The 22,028-nt window shown below is 33.9% G+C and overlaps 1 protein-coding gene and 2 long non-coding RNA genes across 4 annotated transcripts; 1 reads left to right on the top strand and 2 right to left on the bottom strand.

Annotated features, from left to right (window-relative positions):
* Nucleotides 1-142: 142 nt before the first annotated feature.
* Nucleotides 143-21,628, bottom strand: Hsf (Heat shock factor). 2 transcript variants are annotated; one of them, XM_022082260.2, is made up of 11 exons: nucleotides 21,364-21,628; nucleotides 18,342-18,450; nucleotides 17,035-17,159; nucleotides 16,265-16,471; nucleotides 15,954-16,106; nucleotides 13,990-14,105; nucleotides 13,188-13,556; nucleotides 11,227-11,685; nucleotides 10,812-10,959; nucleotides 8,047-8,122; nucleotides 143-7,138 (listed from the first exon to the last, which is right to left on the bottom strand). In XM_022082260.2, the coding sequence occupies exons 1-11, from the start codon at nucleotides 21,466-21,468 to the stop codon at nucleotides 6,957-6,959; spliced, it is 2,049 nt and encodes a 682-aa protein (XP_021937952.1). In that variant the 5' UTR covers nucleotides 21,469-21,628; the 3' UTR covers nucleotides 143-6,956. The 2 variants fall into 2 exon arrangements, with proteins under 2 accessions (XP_021937952.1, XP_021937953.1); XM_022082261.2 differs by having other exon boundaries at nucleotides 10,854-10,959.
* Nucleotides 9,434-9,909, bottom strand: LOC147872263 (uncharacterized). Its single transcript, XR_015537637.1, has 2 exons — nucleotides 9,682-9,909; nucleotides 9,434-9,520 (listed from the first exon to the last, which is right to left on the bottom strand). It is a non-coding gene; the product is annotated as an uncharacterized LOC147872263 (long non-coding RNA).
* Nucleotides 10,031-10,562, top strand: LOC147872262 (uncharacterized). The gene is made up of 2 exons (XR_015537636.1): nucleotides 10,031-10,159; nucleotides 10,321-10,562. It is a non-coding gene; the product is annotated as an uncharacterized LOC147872262 (long non-coding RNA).
* Nucleotides 21,629-22,028: the final 400 nt, after the last annotated feature.

Genomic DNA, 22,028 nt, shown 5'->3' with positions numbered 1-22,028 from the left:
TCTGAACCAAATAATGCAAAATTTTATCACCTGCATCAAGACAAGATTCTCTGTGCATCTTCAACCATTTCTTTGTTCCAATATATCACAGTTAAATCTCAGTCATAACAGTATCTCAGCAGCAATTCAAAAGTAACAAACAGAGTGGTCAATTGCTTTATTCAAAAAATTAACTGTTCTTTAGGAGAAAATGACATACAGAAAATAAATAACAGTAAACTAAGATTTACAACATAACTCATACACATATGTACAATGAAACACGATGCACAAAGAAAATTCCCAGTCTGAATTCAAATTCAAAGGACAAGCAGTCTTAACCATCAGCAATTCACTGGTGAGGTTAAACCCAGTAACCATACTGTATTTCATTGGACTAAGAAATTTATTGCATTCGTTTGTAATTTTCCATTCTGGAGGTCAGCTTCAGTCTCTACACATTTATTAGAATTAGTATAACAATAAATGAACATAAGATCAAACTGTTGTATTTCAATTATGCATTAATTAATTTAAATGAAGATCCATTACCTGTTGCACATGAAAAAATGAAATTCACAGAAAATGTATACCACTTGCAAAATCACATGGATTTAGTTATTTCACAGTAATCAATGATATTTAAATTAAGTATATTTTATAACTTACCAATGTATACAAAAAAAAAACATGGAAATAAGACAAGGCCAATTACTGAAAACACAAATATTCAATGACTACAGCAGGATATAGATCAGCCACAGAAAAAAACATTAGTAACTGTAATAGCTGATGTTACTTACAATAATCCCCCAATGTTGTATCTCACCTCAAATCAACTCCATGAAAACAGCAGACTGTGATTTTTTCACAAATGCTCCCTCAACAGTTACAAATATTCATATTTTCACTTAACATGAGGCCACTAAAACTGTATACTGACCTTCAGCCTAGACTGAAATATGGGAGGAATCAACATGACAAAATAAAATCCATAGTTCTGAATCCAGTCTCTCCAGTACGTACATGACTCTTCATGCAACTTATCATTCAGCTTGTCAAAAACGTCCTTGTTGGATGCAACCTAAGAGTTCATCAGTGTTAATACAAGATACCATTACCAGACACTGGCCTGAGCCAGCAGTCAGTTCACATCCTCACAACCTACTGGTATTTTTCCCCCTAGATGAATTTTATCCTCACATCTTTTCCTTGACCTTCCAATATGACCTCTTACCATCACGTTATACAAATATCTGGGTTCCGTAATGTCTTTCATATCTCAGTCTCTCTGCTTTATTTATCCAACAATATTAAATAAAAAGCACAAACTATAATCATCCTTGTTACAAAAATTTCTCAGGTCCCTAATTAGAGCACTTCTTATACAGCAGATTACATATTCTCAACATTGTTTTCAAATTCTGTTCTTCACTCAGGTAAACTGATTAAAGAAAAGGAAAATTAAGGTTAGACTGTTAAAGGTATGTTCTGGTTATCATCAATGTTCTGCCTATCATAGACTTTCAGAATTTACTTTTTCTGTTCTCTTATTCTTCACCATATCAGTACAATATAAACTGTAGTCTTACAACAAAATTCACTACAAAATATCCAGTATTAACAAAACTGTCTTTATTGATACAATTTTCATGTTTATCCATATAGCCTCTGTATCACACTTTGTGAAGCTGATTTAAAATGTGAAATAAATAATTTTCATTTATCAACATATTTTAAGGAAACATACGTCATTGTACGGAAACTCACGTCAGTGCTTATTTTACACGAGTGTTCTCATGCTGGCATATATTAGTTATATTGTGAGATCTGAAATGACACCTACAGCAGAAGCTGGTAATATGTATCTGGGTCCTTATGGCTAACAAACATCAAATACCATTCCCACTCATACATCAAAATAAATATTCTTCCACATTTCCTGGTTAAGAAGACCTCAGTAACAATGATGAAAATTCAGCTATATATTACCTTTTAACATATAAAGCAGACTGTAAACATAGGTGAAAGCAAACTCAAGGATGCTGGATTATATCAAGAATCCTTGTACTGTGTATAGGCATATGGTAAAATTACAATTACCAAATGAAAAAAATCTAAAAATGTGCGTGTACACTTTGTGCACAATTAGACAGAATACTGACAGCAGAACAGCTACAAAAATCTGTCACTGAACATTCAAAAAAATTATAAGAAGCATGCTACTTTAAAAAATTTAACAGCCACAGAAGAAAAAGCAATAAAATGAAGAAAGATGTTAAACACACAGCAGGACCTTTCTACATGGAATTCACGGCATGAGACTAAATTGTTACTGGGTGAAGCACATCTTCTAGCTCAGTGCTACTCCTGCAATAGGCAAGACAGTCTCAATAGTACTACTGCTGCTATGGGGCCCACTGTCCATCCCACAGATTATACATGAGTAAATATGAAGCAGCAGTGGAATGATACTGACTGAAAAACCTGTTACAGTGCCACTTTGTCCACCAAAAACCACACAAGGACTGCCCTGTGTGAACATGGTCCTCCAAGGTAACAGGCCAGCAACTAACTTCCTTAACTATGACATGGTTATCATCTTCTGTTTTAGTACTCTGACTTCTCCTGACTGCCAAAAATAATAGTGTAATTCTTTCTGCCAATTGAGTGTGGTCAGGGCAATGAAAGGCCTTTAGATTATTTATTAGGATTCATTTCATCATGAGAAACAGATCAACATACCTCTTCACCAATGAGATTCAAAATAACACAAGGAATACAACGAATAAATGCATTACGAAGTACACAAGCAGTAACAATATTTTCATATTTACTAACAAATATGGAGAAATACTAGTTCTGATAACTTTCTAAAGATGTCACATTCATATTTAGTAGTTTCTCTAAATGTAGCATTAATAAGTTTTGTTTTCTGAAGAATACATTCATAACAAACAGTAATTTGAAGAGAAAAAATTATTAGTCATATATGGATTATAACATTGTTACTGTTAACAGTGACATTTACAAAAGGCATATATGGCAATGTCTAGATCTATGCAATAGTGTCTTATATACAAGTTTACCACAGGTAAGTTGTAGCCTCACTGCACTCAGGTACCTGTCAACACCAAAAAAGAATAACAATATTTCAAGTTAAAGCGTAATTTTCTTCTACTTGCACACCCTCTGGTGTATTACAGTACAGTCCTGATTATCCAACCTAAATGGGACCAACGGATGGTCAGATAAAAAATGTTGGACAACATGGAAGACTAATGAAAAAGATGAGGGTAAATATCAACTCAATTTACAATATTAATAAATTATGAAGAAAATATAATATGGCATCAGATGAAATAACCTCACAAACAAAAACAGTATTTAACAAAATACATATTTCTAAACGAAAGTTTATATTTTTAGGAAATCAGTAAGGCCATGCCAGTGCCTGAAAAGTAAGTCTGTAGCAGTTGCCTCCCTTTGTTGTTCAACATAAGCAGGTGCAGTCCAACAGAATACAATCCCTCACTATGACTCATGGCACATAGAATAAAATGGAATGTCAGGTAATCAGGGCTCTACTGTACTTCAATATATGACACTAAGGAGTATAGGGGGTCAAGTTTAATTTCACCATTTTTACTCACATTGGAATTATAATAAATCAATATCATTAGACTTTTTTGTAGCAAAAAGAAGATAAACTGGTTTATAAATATGAAGTTATCATTTGTTGAAATACACTACAATTTACTAATTATGCATGGATGATGCAGTTCGTATTATAATGTAGCATTTTGGCTATGTGCCATCCACTTCCTAGCAATCCTCTCTTTAGCACTAAAGATGAGGGCACTACATTCCCCCACAACACTGGCACACAGCAAAAATGCTACATGGTGTAAAAACCCAGAAGACCGCCAACTATACTCACAGTGCCATGAAAACATCAAATCTTATGTCATATACTTCACCATGGGCAAATTAACAACTACTATGTAACAGGTGTTTCCTACATACTGTAATTTATATTACAAAATTACGGAGACTGAAAGAGATATGAAACAGATAACATAATGAAATTAAATTCTTGGACAAAGTTGTGTAAGTGACCCTTAAGCAAAACTTTGAACTGCCAACAGGAACAGCTGCATGAATAAAATCAGCTACTATGTGTATTTCATGAGATTCAGTTTCCTCTGATCATGCCCCCCTCCTTCTTAAATTTACATATCATTATTGTAATGAATCAATGAAGTAACTTTTGCAACTGGCTATACACTTCCTCCCAGGTCTCACTCTAACCTTGAATACACATTATACACTGCATGGCTATTACATTTCAAATTTAGTTATTTTCAATGAACTGGTGGTAGTAACAGTAGGTTTATATGCAAGTCAGCTGCATTGGCTATTTGCACCTGTTTACCAACTACTATCTATTGTTAGCCTAGGAGTGGTTTGCTTTAAAAATAATATGTACAGAAACTACCCAGTAACAAGAAATTTTAACTGTGACTACTGTGAATATAAAATACATCCTAACATTAAAATGATTTTAAAAAAATAGAAGTTAATGTTGTCATATGACCAATAAGCAGTGGTAGTTGAAACTCCTGATGTGCAACACTGCTGAAATTTTAATTTGGCTGGTAAAATTTTTTCAAGGTTCTTCTCCACACTACCTGTGTTTTCCTCAAGGCACATGAGCAGTTCATGAATCTAGTCAAGTACCTTGATGGAATGGTTCAGTGGAATTTCACACATTATTAATTGTTCTCAATGTGTTTTAACTACAAGGATACAGTAAACAACAAAACAATACACACATCCTCTACAATTATTGTATGTGAATATACATAGCTGTCACTTCTTTAAGTTCAATAAACTCTGCAGCAATGCAAGTACTTCTTTTTCCATATTCTTATTTCAACTGACCAAAAGTTCAAACAGTACCAATAAGAATTTTCTTAATTACAATGCTGTCATATTTTCCTCAGGTACAATTCATTCTAACACCGTAATTTAAACTGCATCTTCACTCTCATTCTAACAATTTTTCACAAGCTCCTCTACTTGTAAAAACCATGCACATGTACCAAGTCTCAAACTAAGGCCCAGAAAGAAATGTATAATCAATTTCAAAAGTTATAACTTCATTGACTCATTACAACACATTTCCACGGTATCAAAGAAAAAGGACATGCTACTGTCTTAAATTTAGATAGTACAGAACATTTTTAAAATTTACCTTATATGGCCTTCATATTGAAATTAACTTTAATTTAGATGCAATTTATAAGTAATTGAAATACCAGTCCATATGACAAGCTACTTTCTCAGATCTGTATCTCAGACAATTAAATTAGATTATGTAAGTCATGAAGTGCTTTCAATAAATATACTGTGAAATATGATGCTTTCACAGCAATAATTAATTTAATCTTCAGTATTAAGTCCTTGATAAGTATTTTGCAATGTTAAGTTCAGTTATATACCAGTCAAATATTACAAGACTAACTCTAAAAAAACTGTGTTCATAGAACTACTATCACAAACATCCTTACATATTATTACATCACTTACTGTGAAGGTTGAATTTTGTTTTGATGTTATCTATTGTTTTACAATTTAAAATGCAATATTCAATATTGTGAAGACTGCTTATGTCACCACCCAGTAACAAGGACAGCTTTACCTAATGTGTCCTGCAGAGTAGGCATTTCAACATCCGTACCAAATTTTTAAATCATATAATACTATAAGCTACTCTACATTACAATCATTCATAAAATAAAATTTGGCAAGTATCATTCTGCTTGCATTTTACACTGACTTATGTAAGTAAATACCTTGGTGTTTCCTTACCAGCTTTTAGGCATACTGAAACTAATACTAGTGAACTGAACAGATTTTTGGCATGAAAGTAGAGTCCCATTGAACTCAAAACCCACCTGTCAGCATGCAATGACTATGTAGCGTGTTGTGTCACTTAGTTCGTTAGGTGCTGCTGCAGGATGCTGTCATGGTAGGTTCTGCATCAAGTGAGTAATCATGCATATCACTGTACAAACACATAATTTTCTTTAACAAAAAATAAAATATTTCCAAACATTTTAGTTCCATTACAATGCAAACACTGCTGATAATCAAACATGACAAACCAATCTGTCATACAGACTCAATAATGGTGCATCATTTGCCTTGAGGAAGTACATCAATACATAACATGCACATAGTCTGACAAATATCACTCCTACAGAATTTAAATTAAGTACAAAACAAATAATTCTAAACTTTCACACCGGGCACCATACATAAAATATTAAATCCAGCATTTAATTTTGTGAAATGCAAATGGAAAGAAAAAACTTAAGACATATTCCTGAGTAGAATACTAACCTTAGCTCCCAATTGTACTGACATCTCCAACAGTACTAAAGGTAGGAAATCTCCAGTTTATTTTATAAATATACCTAATGGTTGAACAAAAGCATTGCAGCACTATTTATAATGAAAGAAACTTTTCTATATATATATATATATATATATATATATATATATATATATATATATATATATATATATATATATATATATATATATATACAGACAGAAACAAGGGCTGGGCATTGCTGTTCAAATGATAAGTCAGTAAATACTGATCTACTGTTGTGCACATCAGTTACACTTAACATGCAACTACTGTGTTCAAAATTATAATGCTTATAAACATTATATATACATTAATGTACTTATATCTAAAACAAATAAATGAAGCACAATTATTTCTATCATATACATCAGTCTGCTTCTGTCAGATAAAAAGTGTTTTTGTTTTAACATTATATTCCTATTCTAATATAATCTACGAAATGCATTTCATTCCATACATCATACCCATAGCAATATTTAAAGATTAGTTGAAAATAACTATTTACATAACCACATCTAAACTCAAATATAGATATTTATTTTTTCTTAGTGCTTGGACTTGCTATTGACATTTGGGGAGTGTTCAATTCACTTAAAGTAATATCCATGACTTTGCTCGATTCGGGAGTTGATGGCGAGCCCAATTCACCAGTCTCAGAATCCCCAAACATATCTGCCATGTCCAAGAGATTTGATGAATATGTTGCAAGTTCACTTCCTGAAAACAGTACATTGGTTAGTAAGAGAGAATACATGCACAACACTGTGAACAAGTGTTAATATCTATAAACAGAAAGATTTTCTGAAGAAAGCCATATTAAAAATTAATGTATTATCTCTAAATCAGGAAAAAGCACAGCTGACACTATACAGCGTTTTTTATTCATTTGGTCAACAGGACTATCATTTCACATGTGTCAAACAATTCTAAAATATTATGTTTCACAACATACACGTACACATGCATGCATGCACATACACACAATCAAGGTGTTCTATTTAAAATGTAACAATACCTACACCAGCATTTTGAAGTGTTGTTGACATCAATATGCCAAGACAAATGTTGATTTTCAGCTTTTATGTGTTAGGAAGAACTTAGAACAGCTGTACAAAGGCAAACATTTTGTCTAAAAATTTTGTTATAAGGCAGTGTACTGTCATCCTACTTAGTACTTCCTTGTCAGGATCTGCACTGCTAATTGCTTCATGAACAGCAACAAACAATTTTGATGTAAAGTAATGTCTCAAAATGAACACACATTCTGCTCCTAAATACACAATGATTGTACAAGAGCTTTCAGGAACACACAAATAAAAGGACCTGTTACAGCTATAAAAATTAAATTTTTCTCCTTCTTTACATGTTTTAGACCTATTAGACCTGTTCCAGAGTTACATAAAGTGTTCAAACCATCTCATTTGTGTCTTCAAAGAAAACATGTGACTAACTAAACAGTTATTATTCCACAACAAGAAATAACTGAATACAGTGCAGATAGATACAGATGAACACAAATTAAAATAGCTAATTCTGCAACAGAATTAAATTTATCTGGTTTAAACCCCACAGTCACCTCAAAAATTGTGTAAATATGTACCTCCTGACAAAGTCTGTTTACTTACCACTAGTGACTTGCATATCACGATCTCCAGTCAGGTTCTCAAATGATGTTGCAGAGAATGGATCCTCACCAAACAGCTAAGTAAAATAAATTCATAGTTTATACATAGCATTCACCATTCAATAATTCCTATAACTACCACCATAAGGTCCACGCAGGCTTGCTTTTTGGCCATAACTTCACTTGCCAAAATAAACATAAAATTGCCTAATTCCACACACCAGACCACGAGGCTTAAAAGATAATGTCCAAGGCATTCTACACCTCATAACTAAATAGAAGTAAATGATTAGCTTTACACACTCACAATTTTATTCTTGGTACCAACAGTGATAAAGAAAGAAAGAAATCCTTGACCCAGGCATCCAGTCTACAGTCATTCATTTTAATCTCAGTTCAAATTCGTATATAACCATAATTTTTACATCTAATATAACTAACTCCATGCAGCAGCATCATTACTGAGAAGTTATCTTCAGGTCTGAAGATGGAGATAGTACATTTCTCTGGAATGCTGGCACCTACTGACAACTCTACATAGCACAAAAAACTAAAAGAACATCATCCTCATCAGCATGAAAACCTCAAATCTCTCAAGATGCAAGTCACTCTGCTAATCAAGAAATTTCCCACCTTTTATGGAACCCAAAGTTTACTATCATGTTCAGAATAGCCTACCACTGGTCCCCATATAATATTAAAAAAGCAAAAAAGGGGGGGGGTAAAATATAACAAATTCATAATGCTGAAATTATACATAGAAATGTTTACCAAAATGTATTGCCATAGAAAAGTAACCTAATAAAAGACAATGGGCAGTACAAACCAGATGAAGTCTATTAACACCTACTTTGTGATCAGAGAACCAGTAAGACAATTCAAATAATCTGCTGAAATGTGACAGATTGCTGTCAGATTCTTTACTGAAAGTTCTTGCAGAAAAGTTACACACATTAATCTTGACACTAAATGAAGGCAAATAATCAGCTTGACATGCCAACCACCTTTATCCTTCGTTAAATTATTCCTGGTATAAAGTAAAATGGAGGCTAAGTGGAGCCATTATGGACATAACGGTAAAAAGTCCTTCAGTCCCTAACAGGAAATTGAACTTTTAGATATTCAGTACATTGCCTTTTAATAGGCCAACACTTATATCTTAATTGCATCATGCTTGTGTTCCTCAATATAATAATTTTATTTTCCGTCCTTACACAAGCTTATAGATTGTTAAAATTACATAAAATTATAACATTTCAACATTTTTGATATTGTTACATTTTAAAATGACAACATGTTTCGATGTTCAATTCCATCATCGTCAGGTCTATCAATCAAAATTAAAATTAAAATTAAAACTGTTGTATCTGCTGCTCTGCGTATACTGATTTTGTTTCTACCCGTTTAGATTTTATTTGTTTAATCTCCAGGCTTCTTCCATTTAATTTTGGAGGCTGCGCCTGGGTGCCTTATATCTGCAAAATCAATTTTATTTTTCATATCGTGATCCTGGCTACTGACATAGGAAATGGAATAATTTTACTCTAATTTTAAATTTATTTTAAAGAATTTCTCAAATATATCGTAATACAAGCAAAAGAAATGTAATCACAAAATATAAAGTATTATAACATACCGGGTTGTGTGTGAGGTGCTTGTCCGATGTTACGGAATGGCAGACAGCAACTAAGTTGTGAGTATCGTGTATGGCTATATATATTGGGTGAAAGTTGTTTAGGGGGTTGGGTCGATGGACTGTAGAATGTTAAATATCGGATTGTTCGTGTAAATGTTACTGTCGTTTAATGCAAGGTTTTGTTTATGTGTTCTTTGTATATGATACATGTACATACAATGGACATTATAAAAATAATACAAAACAAACGACATAGAGACACCATAGAAAAATATCATATACAAAGAACACATAAACAAAACCTTGCATTAAACGACAGTAACATTTACACGAACAATCCGATATTTAACATTCTACAGTCCATCGACCCAACCCCCTAAACAACTTTCACCCAATATATATAGCCATACACGATACTCACAACTTAGTTGCTGTCTGCCATTCCGTAACATCGGACAAGCACCTCACACACAACCCGGTATGTTATAATACTTTATATTTTGTGATTACATTTCTTTTGCTTGTATTACGATATATTTGAGAAATTCTTTAAAATAAATTTAAAATTAAAGTAAAATTATTCCATTTCCTATGTCAGTAGCCAGGATCACGATATGAAAAATAAAATTGATTTTGCAGATATAAGGCACCCAGGCGCAGCCTCCAAAATTAAATGGAAGAAGCCTGGAGATTAAACAAATAAAATCTAAACGGGTAGAAACAAAATCAGTATACGCAGAGCAGCAGATACAACAGTTTTAATTTTAATTTTGATTGATAGACCTGACGATGATGGAATTGAACATCGAAACATGTCGTCATTTTAAAATGTAACAATATCAAAAATGTTGAAATGTTATAATTTTATGTAATTTTAACAATCTATAAGCTTGTGTAAGGACGGAAAATAAAATTATTATATTAAGGCCAACACTGTTCACAGCACAAACACTATTTGAATGTTATTAGAATGCTGTTCTGGAAGAATGGCCAAATATTTTTAGTAACCTTGCAGAGACCTTATTTTGTAACATAACCAAATCTGCTGTATTAAAATTGCTAACATTAAGTTACTTAGTGCCAGTATAATTCCGCCACACACTGCTGGCATGAGACTAAAATAAATCTACCTTCAAGAAGTCTTGTTCGAAGGCAGGTATAGAAGCACATACCCCCAACAAAGTGTTGGCATCCAAACTATAACCTTCGCCTTTAAGAAGTTCCCTCAGGCTGTCCAGATCATTTTGCATACAGTCCACATGAGAATCCAGTTCACTCCTATATCAAAAGAAATTAAAATCAGTTTTACACAAGTCTTTGTGGGCTTTTGTATTAGCTTGTCACCATCCTGAACAGAATCACACAGTATAAGTACCCATTAAAAATTAGCATTTTTCTAAATTGCATAAATTCTTGTTACATTAACACTGCACTTTATTTCAACTTCTATCTAAGCTTCTGTTGTAAACTTATAAGTATGCATGACATATGCATTTAAAATTTACTACTACAAATAAAAATACTTTTAATATGCAAAATGCATACCCGTCCATACAATTTTCTTCAGAATTAACGCCAGTACAGGCTAGAACCATATTAGATGGTGATCCATCCTCATCATGGGAAGTTGAAGCTTTTTGCTTAAATCCCATCAAGTCACTGGTATTGAGCTTTGCACTGCTACTGGCATCATTGCCTAACACAGCACTGTCAACAAGATATGTACTGGCACATTTGCTATTTGTGACATCTGATACTGGTAAAACTTCATCAAATGAAGATCTAGAAACAGCGCTGACTAATGAATCCACAGGTGTGTACGACTTGTCTTCGCCTGCTGCTGCCACACTAGTGATGCCAGATATTGCTACATCTGTAGCAGCTGCCAAACGATCAGGATTCAATAAATCTTCACCAACTTCTACATCAATTTCAGCTTCATTATTTGTATCTTTTTCAAGAATCTCAACTGTTGTAGGCATAACCACATCTAGAAAATCAATTCTGTAACATAATAAAATTAGGATTAATATATTTATATGCACTGTTTGTAAAATCAAGTCACTTTAGGTTGAAAGCAAAATTACAAAATTGTTACCATAATCAGGGTATAAACCTACTGACCTCAACCCACAAGAAAATAATAACTCTGCAAATATGTATGTTCAGAACAAGACAAGAAATATTATAATTTGGTACACAATGTATGTATGGCATAACAAGCAGCAGATATTCTCATTCCTACTTACTTGCAGCTACTCTGTCCATAACAAAAGTATGTCGCTCAAGGTCACACTTACTGTGTACTATACATGATGGACACACCAGCAGACACATTCTTATACCTCCCCAAGCATGCTTCTCAAGCCTAGGAGTCTGAATTCATGAAGTAGATTTACAGATAGCAACATAAGTAATTGTTTGAACAAAATCTTAATTTCAAAATTCTGGATGAGAACAGTGGCTCTTAACAGCAATAGAACAATCGACACAGCTTTTATTTTATCCCAATCCTTCTACTTATGTAGAAACTCACAATATTGGAAGTCTCAACACAGCTACATGTATTAAAAAGCAATACACTGCATTCTGAGATAAAAATTCAGAAACAGAATGTTCTATTAGCTTTGACATGAAAGTTTCTGACAGTGATATTGTTCATATGTAAAGATATTTGTTTTAACCATCACTTTCACACACACTGTTCACCACTGTCTATGTTAATATATAACAAGAGTCCACAGACAAAACACCATCACACAAAATCTCATCTGACTATGCCACAAAATCAAAGTTTTATTAAACATTTTAGAAGTTCAACTGCTTAAAATTTATCACATTTTAGAAAAGATTTATATTAATTTTGGCCAAAACCACAAATGAAAGTAAATCTTGATTTTTAATGTGTCTGGGAGTGGGCATGAAGGGAGCAACAGTTAAAATGAAAATCAAGTATCTAAAGAGTAACATACCAGGATGTTGCATAAAAGAGTTCATATGTGAACTCCAGACTGACCTTTCACACACTAAATGAGCACACTCGCTGCAGAACTCCTGCCTCAAACTGAATTAAAACTACTATACCAGAGTCACACAATAAAAATACTTCCCTGCAACACATAAGACTGATTCTTGAGAGAAATGTAGCTGAACAGATTCTGACCTGAATCTGTAAATTTCCAATGTAATGTGTTACATGTTGATGCATGCAGTCAAAAATTTCTGATGTGTTGAAGGTTTACCACTTGTTCTTTAGTGTATGTTATAGATGGTCAGATGGTCTCACAATATTGCAACCAATATCAAAAAGAAAAATTACCAAAATACTGATATTTCAAGGCACAAACAAAACCATGATTGCAGAATCACTGCCTCTTCATCAAAGTGGCTGAGGTGCAGGGGTTGTGTGATAAATTTCCAAGTGTGTTTGAAAGCCTCATAGTATCAGTGAGCACAGCAACAAGGTAGAGTTTTCTAAAAATTATTTAAATTAAATAAATACTCACCCTCCTTCAGCTGCAGTGGACAACGCTTTGGTATATGTGTCTGGAGTTACTGAATCAGCACCAACAGATTTTTTGGCATCTGAATTAATTATTTTTGACCTTCTCTTCTTATTCTCATTACTGTTCACTCTTGCCCTACCCTTAAACTTGGATAACTTTGGTATGCCAATGACTGAATTAACATCCATGGGTGAAGCAGTTAACAACAAGCTAGGACTTAATGGGCATTCTTCTGCCACTTCTAAAAGTACTTCTGTGTCTGGGATAATGGTAACACAATCAGAATTGCCTGGCAGTTGTTCATTAGGTTTTAAACAGGCAGTAGAATTTTGCTTCTCAGCATCATCAGTTATCACAATACTGCAAAAACTGAAACAAGACCCACCAAAACAACATTAGTTTGAAATAATTACTTTCATAATAAACACACAAGAAACATTTAAATGTTTCAAGAAATGAGAAGAAACATACTGCCAACTGATGTCTTAATAACTCCCTAAATAAAACAATGACCTCCATAAACAAATTTGTAAAAGTGGAATTATTCACTTTGTCTAATGTCTACATTTCAATAAAACTGAATGTATGATGGACGAAGTCCAAAAGTCCACTTTTACAGACCATCAACAGAAACCTTCAGACTTCATCTTTTAACAAATTTCTCTTTAGCAATGCCAATGAGATTAGGATGATAAACACCTTAAAATTGTGTGCATGTGTAAAAGATCAAACTGATACAATTACCAAACAAGAATAAAACAGAAAAAAATGGAACAAACCAACTGTGCACAATTACACCTACTCTGATGGAAGAAATGGCTCCGCTGTGGGAATTTCCCCTGGATTTGCTTCACAGCCTTCAAGCAGCTCTGGTGCATCTAGTTCATGGATCACTGGTCCAGTTGGAGAGTGAGTAATCTGAAATTAAAACCCATTACATAACAAGAATCCTTAAATGTTAAACTCAATGAAATAAATTATATTCTTCTCTATTCACAATCACTGAACGTAAATATTAAAACACTTCTACCTTTAAGCAATTACTTTGATTATATATACTCAAAATATCTGTATAAAGCCAAGTAAGAAGATGGCTGCCTTTCGGGTTGTAGAGCTAGGTAGTTGGGTAGGCATTTACCATTTCAGAGGTCCTTGTTGCCAACATCACCTTAATGATGGAGGCAGCAAGGACCTCTGAAACAATGGTAATTTTCTACCAGACTGCATGACACTACAACCCAAAAGACAGCCAGCCACCTTCATACTTGCAACCACAAAAACTTGAAATCCTACTAAAGCTGAAAAAGATTCAAAATAATTTCTTTAAAATCTGGCCCTATTTGTACAGGCATTTTGTACATGATATTACATTAATTGTTATTTACCTTAAATCACAAAAGATGTTCAAAATGACTTACTTGTGTTTGCAGTATTTTGAAATATGTTAACGAGATGTGAAGCTTGCCTGCAAGCACAAGGAAGTCACTTTGAACATCTTTTATGATTTAAGGTAAGAACAATTAATGTAATAACATGCATTAGTGACGAGAAATATTCGTAGCTCGCTGTTACTAGCGGTACTGAAACTGATTCGCCCGTCACCCACCGGAAGAACGCGCATAACTCCCACCCACATCAACAGAGCGCCGGCCGACGACACAATGCAAGCACAACCGCAGCCTCATAAATTGTAGACCCGGTATAACAATGGTTTAAACAACACAGTGCTCAGAGAAAACTCTTCTTGATTGTAGCACCATTTAGTCTGCTAGAAGTTTTTCAATGTTTCACACAGTTCATTGCTGCCTCAATCATCCTCAGATCCTACTTAATATAGCACTCCTCAACTTGTGGGTGGTGATAACTATAAAAATTATGCCACTAATTGCTGCTATTGCTTCAGTTAAGCACAAAGAATGTAAACTATGTTGTTGATCATGAAATCTTCCATCACTACTTCCAAAATAAATAATTCACCAAGCAATCACCTATGGTATCTCCACTTTGTCATGGCAGTGGGGCTGGCGAGTCCCGACGATCTAAAGGGCTATGCCGGCAGTAACGTTAACTACTGGTAAGGTATCTCAAGCCATACAGATCAAGAGTGAGGTTCCAGACAAAGACAGACACCCTGGTTCTCCAGGTTTGGGGCTGGGCATGGGGTTGATAACCCAATCCCGTAAAAACAAAATTTGTTGAGAAGATAGTACAACTGAAATCCCAACCAGACGGATGTTTAGGATTACGACATTTGCAATAATCTAGGAAGAAGAAAACATACACAAATTGCTATGTGAAATGTTTGTAAGATACTCCAACCTGGGAAATTGTATAACAGGTAGAAAATTGATAGATGAGGCTGAAGAGGATTTTAAGAATATGGAAATAAGAAGATGGTATACAGTGGCTCAGGACTATCAAGAATGGAAGAAAACTGTAATGGAAGCCAAAATCCACAATAGATTGAAGTGCTTGAGAAGAAGAATCACCACCACCCATATCTAACACAAATATTCAGAGTTGTATATAAAATAGTTCTCTAATCTCAGTCCTGCAACCAATTAACTTCAGATTCATTTTAATAATGTTCTTCCAATTATGCAATGGTCCACCCAATTTTTCCATGCCCAACCTGAGGTAGCCTCCTTGATGTACTGATTTATACAATATCAAAGAAATATGTACAAACTGTAAATTTTTTCATTACCCAATAAGCTACATTCTCTAGTCAGCTAAACACTATTCAGGCAGACTACTCAAACTTACAAGGTTAGAATTCAGATTAGAAAGCTCTGCACTAAGTTGGGAGATTTTGCTGGGGCGATGTGAAGTATCATTCAGCATTAAAGGGTAATGCCTTTTGACACCAATTCCTCCATTCCTTGAAGACTGTACCATTGTTACCAAAAACTGTATCAACTGAAAGAAAAACAAACTCTGTAAATGTTAAGAAATGTAACTTCAGAAAGAAAATGCAACACAGGAACTGCTTACACTACAATGTTTGGCAAATTTAAGTTTAAATCAATTCTCTTCATACAAAATCAGTAAAAAAAAAGTTCATTAGTGATAACTACCTTGTTGACAATCTGCTGTTGCTTCCTGTGTTTCTGTCGGAGGATGGCAACTTCACGCCATAGAACTTCATTTTCTCGTTTCATAGCATTAAGTTGTGAATCTAAAGTGTCTTGCCGTCCCTTCATGATTTTTACATCAGCCAGAACCTTGTTCATCAACTCTGGTTTTGAATTAGTACATCCTTCCTCTATCTTACTTGTAGGTATCTAGACATAAATACATCATGATTAATAAAGGGCAAATTACAAGCTACAAGCTTTAAACAGAGAAAAATAATTCAATAATTTAAAAAGTTATTATGTAAATTATACCAAGATTATGTTATTTGAGATTCTCCAAGCAGTTAAAATGTTGATGTTGGTTTTATGGGTTGTAATACTTTGTAGTATTATACATATCTGGGCTTACAAGTCAACGGTGACACAAACAAGAATACTAGCATCAAAACTATATGAAGAAATAATATTCCCAATGGTAGCATTATGATTTTTCTTACTACCACCAAGTCTGGACCTACCCAACCACTTACACAAGACATAACAGCAGTTCTTTTGCAAGAATACAGATTACCACTCACCTCCATTTAATGCCAAGTTTAAAACTGCATGAAGGGAACTACAAAGCTTCATGGCATAGAACTTTGGGGATGTATAACCTTACCTGCATCTTTATTAGTATTTTTTACTTAAGTGACAACATTTAAGTTAAAAAGCTATAAACAGTATCATTTTTATATAGCACATCCTTGTAGTACATATAACTTTCTTACCTTTCTTTTGATATGCTGTAGGAGATATGGATGTCCCATTAGGAAACACTGATGAGCAAATTCCATCTCATCCTTGTCTACTCTAAGCCCACCGCATTCAATTGACACAACTTTGTGGAAGCCATCTAAGAGAAATCAAACTCTATATTATGATCATAATAGTACAAAAAGTAATAGTGGAACTACGGTTCCGGAGAATTAGACGTAAATACGTCTATATGGAAAGGAAGTTTATATATTGGCTTTATTCTAAATATATCCTTTATACCCGCTTTACAATTGAGAAAAGTTTGATAAAGACTTAACTTGAATTAGTTACGCTTAAGATGGGTCTGTGGTAGCTGAATGTAATGTAATGCAAGGTAAGGTAAGGTAAGGTAATGTAAGGTAATGTAAGGTAAGATAATGTAATGTAATGTAATGTAATGTAAGGTAAGGTAAGGTAAGGTAAGGTAAGGTAAGGTAAGGTAAGGTAAGGTAAGGTAAGGTAAGGTAAGGTAAGGTAAGGTAAGGTAAGGTAAGGTAAGGTAAGGTAAGGTAATGTAATGTAATGTAATGAAATGTTTTATAGGTAACAACAATGCTAAGTAAACAGATGACATTTCCTTGGTAACAATAATGCCGAGTAAACAATTGACGTTTCCAAGGTAACATAACAATGCAGTTACACTTTTTAGTTACACTTTTTCATTTCACTTTTTGCCGAATGACACTGACCCGAAAATATAGACGTATTTACGTCAAAAAACAACATAATGACATCCATAGGGGCATACTACACACATTTATTTCCCAAAGAAATACCAATACAATTCACTGATTTCATTACCTGCATTTTTAAGGTTTCAAGAAAAACGAGAGTTTTAAAGTTATTCTCATAGCAGCACCTAATTATATTTCATAAAATTTCACTCTGTTTATATAGCAAAATGTCAAGATATCTTCTATACATGCTACTGATCAAAATCAGATTGATGCAATGCTTAACCAAATTTTGATAAAAACATCAGTTAATGATTTTTTCCAAGTCTCAAAATAACTCTGAAAAACCCAAAACTGCACCATTAATTGTCAATCCTCCTTATGGAAAAGTAATAAATTTCATAACGGTACAAGCATGCAAATTGATATTGCAGCAATGCAAAAAAAATTTATATGTGTAACACAACTGAACAATTAAAATTATTTGAGGGATACCAGCTTTCTGGCTCTTTGAGCTCATTTAAAACATAAAATACAAGTGCTGGAAGCTGATACACTTCTTTCTTTGAACTATAGAGTATAATAAAAAAACAAGTTACACTTACACATATTTAGTTGCCTCACAAAACTGGCCATATTGTTGTGCTTATAATACAGGGGCAAAAGTTCTCTGGAGAAACGAGCCTGGTTTCTAATGAAGAAACTTGTTCCAGCCTGCAATAAAAAAATAATTAAATCCTATCATTATTTTTTAATTATGTAATCTTAAGAAATAAGCCTTACTTCCTGCTTGATTGTAGAATACATAAGCAAGTGAATTCAAAAGTTATTTAGGGACAGAACTGGATTGACAAGTTATGCATCACATCAACATTTAAGGGACTTTTACACTTTCTACTTCATAAAAACTCAATCTCATACTGATGGTAACGTTTCTGCGTGGTTGTAAACTATTCAGTCACTGAGGAAGTTAGTTAATCCTTTAAAGCTGAATGGTAACTATATGCACCATCTACTTTAACAATCAGTAACGCTGCATTTTGGGTTTACAGATTTCGTATAAATTCTCACTGTAAACAGGGATGATTAAATAACTGTAACCACTTGATCTCTGTATTGGTGACACATTGTTTTCTTTGCGGTATACAGTGAATTGTTAATAATTATTTATATGAGCTTCAGCTTCAAAGGGTTAAAGCTATCAAAGGAAATGACTGGGAGAACTGTAAGTCAATCTCCATATGATCCAGTCTGATATTGGAAACTATAGATGAGGTGTTGAATTAAGTATATTTAAAAGGCAGTGGTCATTTCCACAAAGGCCAGAAAGAACAGTCCATTGTACAAAGTGAAAACAAACCTCCTGCTCTTAGACAGAGATGTGTCAATGCCAGTGTTACATAATGTTAGGTTAAATGGTGCATATGTTAACGCAAAAGCCTGAGTGTTGGTAAAACCTAGGATTTACCAGACAAACTTAGGATTTACCAAACAGTGTTGGTATAAGCCAGAAAACATAACTATTCGCATCTTATTTCAGGGTCTTACCAATGGGTGTTGGCAAATGTTAGGATTTACCATAAGCAGGTAGTAAAAAGGTTAGGTTAGGTTTGATGTCTTGTATTTTTTATTTCACAATTTTTATATTTCTTGCAATGTTTTTATCTATTATTTTGACTTGTTAAACTTTTTTAAAATACAACTTAGGTAAGGAATGTATGTACTAATTTATGGAACCAAAATTAGAAAAAAGCATTGACTGCAAAAGTGAGTTACTACATTTATACCCTTCTCTTTGCTTTTACCATCTTCTCCTGGGATATGGTGTTTTACCAATAGTGAATGGTAAAACCCCAACATAAGATGCTTTTTTCAGGCTTTTACCAACACTGTTTGGTAAATTCTAGGTTTCACCAGCATTCAGGCTTTTATAGTAACACACATATCTCATGTATTGTGATACCGCTGATGTAAAAACTGAACCCCACGGAAAGTGTGCACCTTATTTATCACTGAGCATAATACAGTGGGGAGGGTGGAAATGCAACAGCAAATTATTAAACAGTGAGTGTGTGCAAAAAGTGAATAATCATCAAAATATTAAATCTGCTTCAGCTATTGAAAACCGCAGGTGGTAGGTAAATATCAGAGCTAATAGCAACATCCTGGATTGGAGTGGAATTAAAAGTCTTATGTTAAAATCATTCCCCTCTCCTATTAATTGTCCCCATTGAGACAGTCAAAGTGTGAGGCATAAAATCACAAATGTTCAGTGTGAAGATGTGTTTCTTGGAAGCAGAGTAGAATTGTTACAGGACTGTTGTGGGAGATCATTTACTTTTGGTAACAAATCCAACTTGCTGGATGGCAAGCCAAAATGATTTATTATTATGTAAGAGAGGATTTTAGATAAGCTAAATTGTTTCCTACTTGCTGAATCAGGAGAGGACTCTTTCTTCTTATGCAGCGATATGTGATAAGAGAATATCATGTGCTACACATTAATATGTACCAATATTTTAGCACCAAAAACTTCAAATGGGATTTGAGATACAGATCACACAGATTCCTGTTCATAACTAAAACGGATATATGATCACACAATATTAGAACCTTAAACATCAGACAGACAATCTGAAGAAGGAAAGGTATGTATACCACTGCATCAAAAGAAATCATAATAGCTTTGTTATACATTGGTAAGAGCATTTTACCTTCAGCACCACTATAACAATCCTTCCAAGGACTAGCGTAAATAGAATACAATGTCTGAAACTAACATAATCCAAAGCTATTGCCATGATGATGGAGGCAGTCAACTTCTGAGACTACAGACACTATTCCAGAAGGATGTCACCTTCAACATAACATTAATCTATCCTAAGGTAGAATCTTCTTATTTATGCACAACATCACTATGTTTGTATCTCCGTCAGAAACAGCAAAAAAAACGTTGTGATCTTCTCATCCATGGAACCAAACCATAAATATCCACATACATTTTCCAGTGGGTTAGTCTGTGTGTGACTGTGCTTCATGCTATGTTTTCAAAGTGGTGCATACAGAAAATGGCCAATGTTGGAGCAAGTTGGGACCCTACAGAAACAGTATGAGTTCCTAAAAATGTCCACTGATGAGACAGTATGTCTTTGTCTTTGCTGTCTCTTATAGTAAGTCGGTACAGATGGACCCAAACCCAAATCTTCAGTTTTCCCATTAACTGTTATGTAATTGCAGTCAGACATATAATATTCAAATGTTATCAAAGATGTTTCAGAAAAACCAGTTCACATGCAGTTATACAAATATTTTTATAAACAATGGCATCGTAATTATAAGAGATTTCTGATAATATACCGCTAGTTTAATATTGTCTTGCTGAAATACAAAGAGAAAAAAACTTCCAAATTGTATGTCACCTTGTATCCGAGGTCACAAATGATACACTACTATGACAAAAACTGTACAAGAATTTACATCACATAAATGTACAACTTGCAATTTACAAATTCTTCAAACAAAATTCCAGTACAGACCGACAACAGTGAAAGAAAACTGCATAAGTGAGCTTTATCAATGCATGGTTCAATGACAAAGTAATATTTCGGTCTTAATTTGGACACATACCGGACTCCAACATATCAGGTCGTTAGTTTCTGGATCTTCAACTATATTCCATAATTTGGCCAGAAAAGCGGGGACATTTGTTCCCAACTCTTCAACAGAACGCATTTTAAACGTGCTGAATTTCAACGAAGAGTTTTCTTTGAAAATATTTGTTCTTCTCGCAATACACACATAATAACACGCACATTTCCTTGATGGCGAATCACATATGATTCTCTCCTCAGCGCAGGCGCGTTAACACAATGACTTTAAAGAGTAAAGACAATTATACCTCATTTACACACTTTATAAACCTTTCCGTCATTGGTCAAACGAGAGTTCAGCTGAAAATTACACTAAATAATAAACAGAAAATTGTGTTCTCAAAAACATGTAATAATAAGGAGAAACGTATAGAATGCACAAAATGGATGGCCATAAATTTTCTCGTAATATTTTTATAAAGAAAACACCGATTTTTTCACACATTCATTTGACGTGAAACCACGCCTTCCTAACATTATCGAATCGAACCATTCCTTATAACAAAATTCTGATCACATTGAGCCAATCACGGATTACTTACTTCCGCCAATGGATTTGTACATTATAAAGCTTCCACCGTAGGCACAATGTCACGTCACATTGTATGTAAGGTATTGCAGCGTACAATTTTGTAAAATCAA

This window comes from Zootermopsis nevadensis, unplaced genomic scaffold (assembly GCF_977971745.1).
Source record: "Zootermopsis nevadensis isolate Lab colony 2312 unplaced genomic scaffold, Znev_1.0 Znev_ptg000029l, whole genome shotgun sequence".
NCBI lineage: Eukaryota > Metazoa > Arthropoda > Insecta > Blattodea > Termopsidae > Zootermopsis > Zootermopsis nevadensis.
This window is presented reverse-complemented; position numbering and strand designations above follow the sequence as displayed.

Excerpts from the sequence above, each read along its gene's own strand:
- Hsf (XM_022082260.2), bottom strand. The coding sequence starts at position 21,468 with ATGCGTTCTGTTGAAGAGTTGGGAACAAATGTCCCCGCTTTTCTGGCC. Across the intron at positions 16,107-16,264 it reads AACAGCAGATTGTCAACAAG|TTGATACAGTTTTTGGTAAC; the intron begins GTAGTTATCACT and ends TTTTTCTTTCAG. Across the intron at positions 14,106-15,953 it reads CTAATCTGAATTCTAACCTT|ATTACTCACTCTCCAACTGG; the intron begins GTAAGTTTGAGT and ends TTTTAATTTCAG.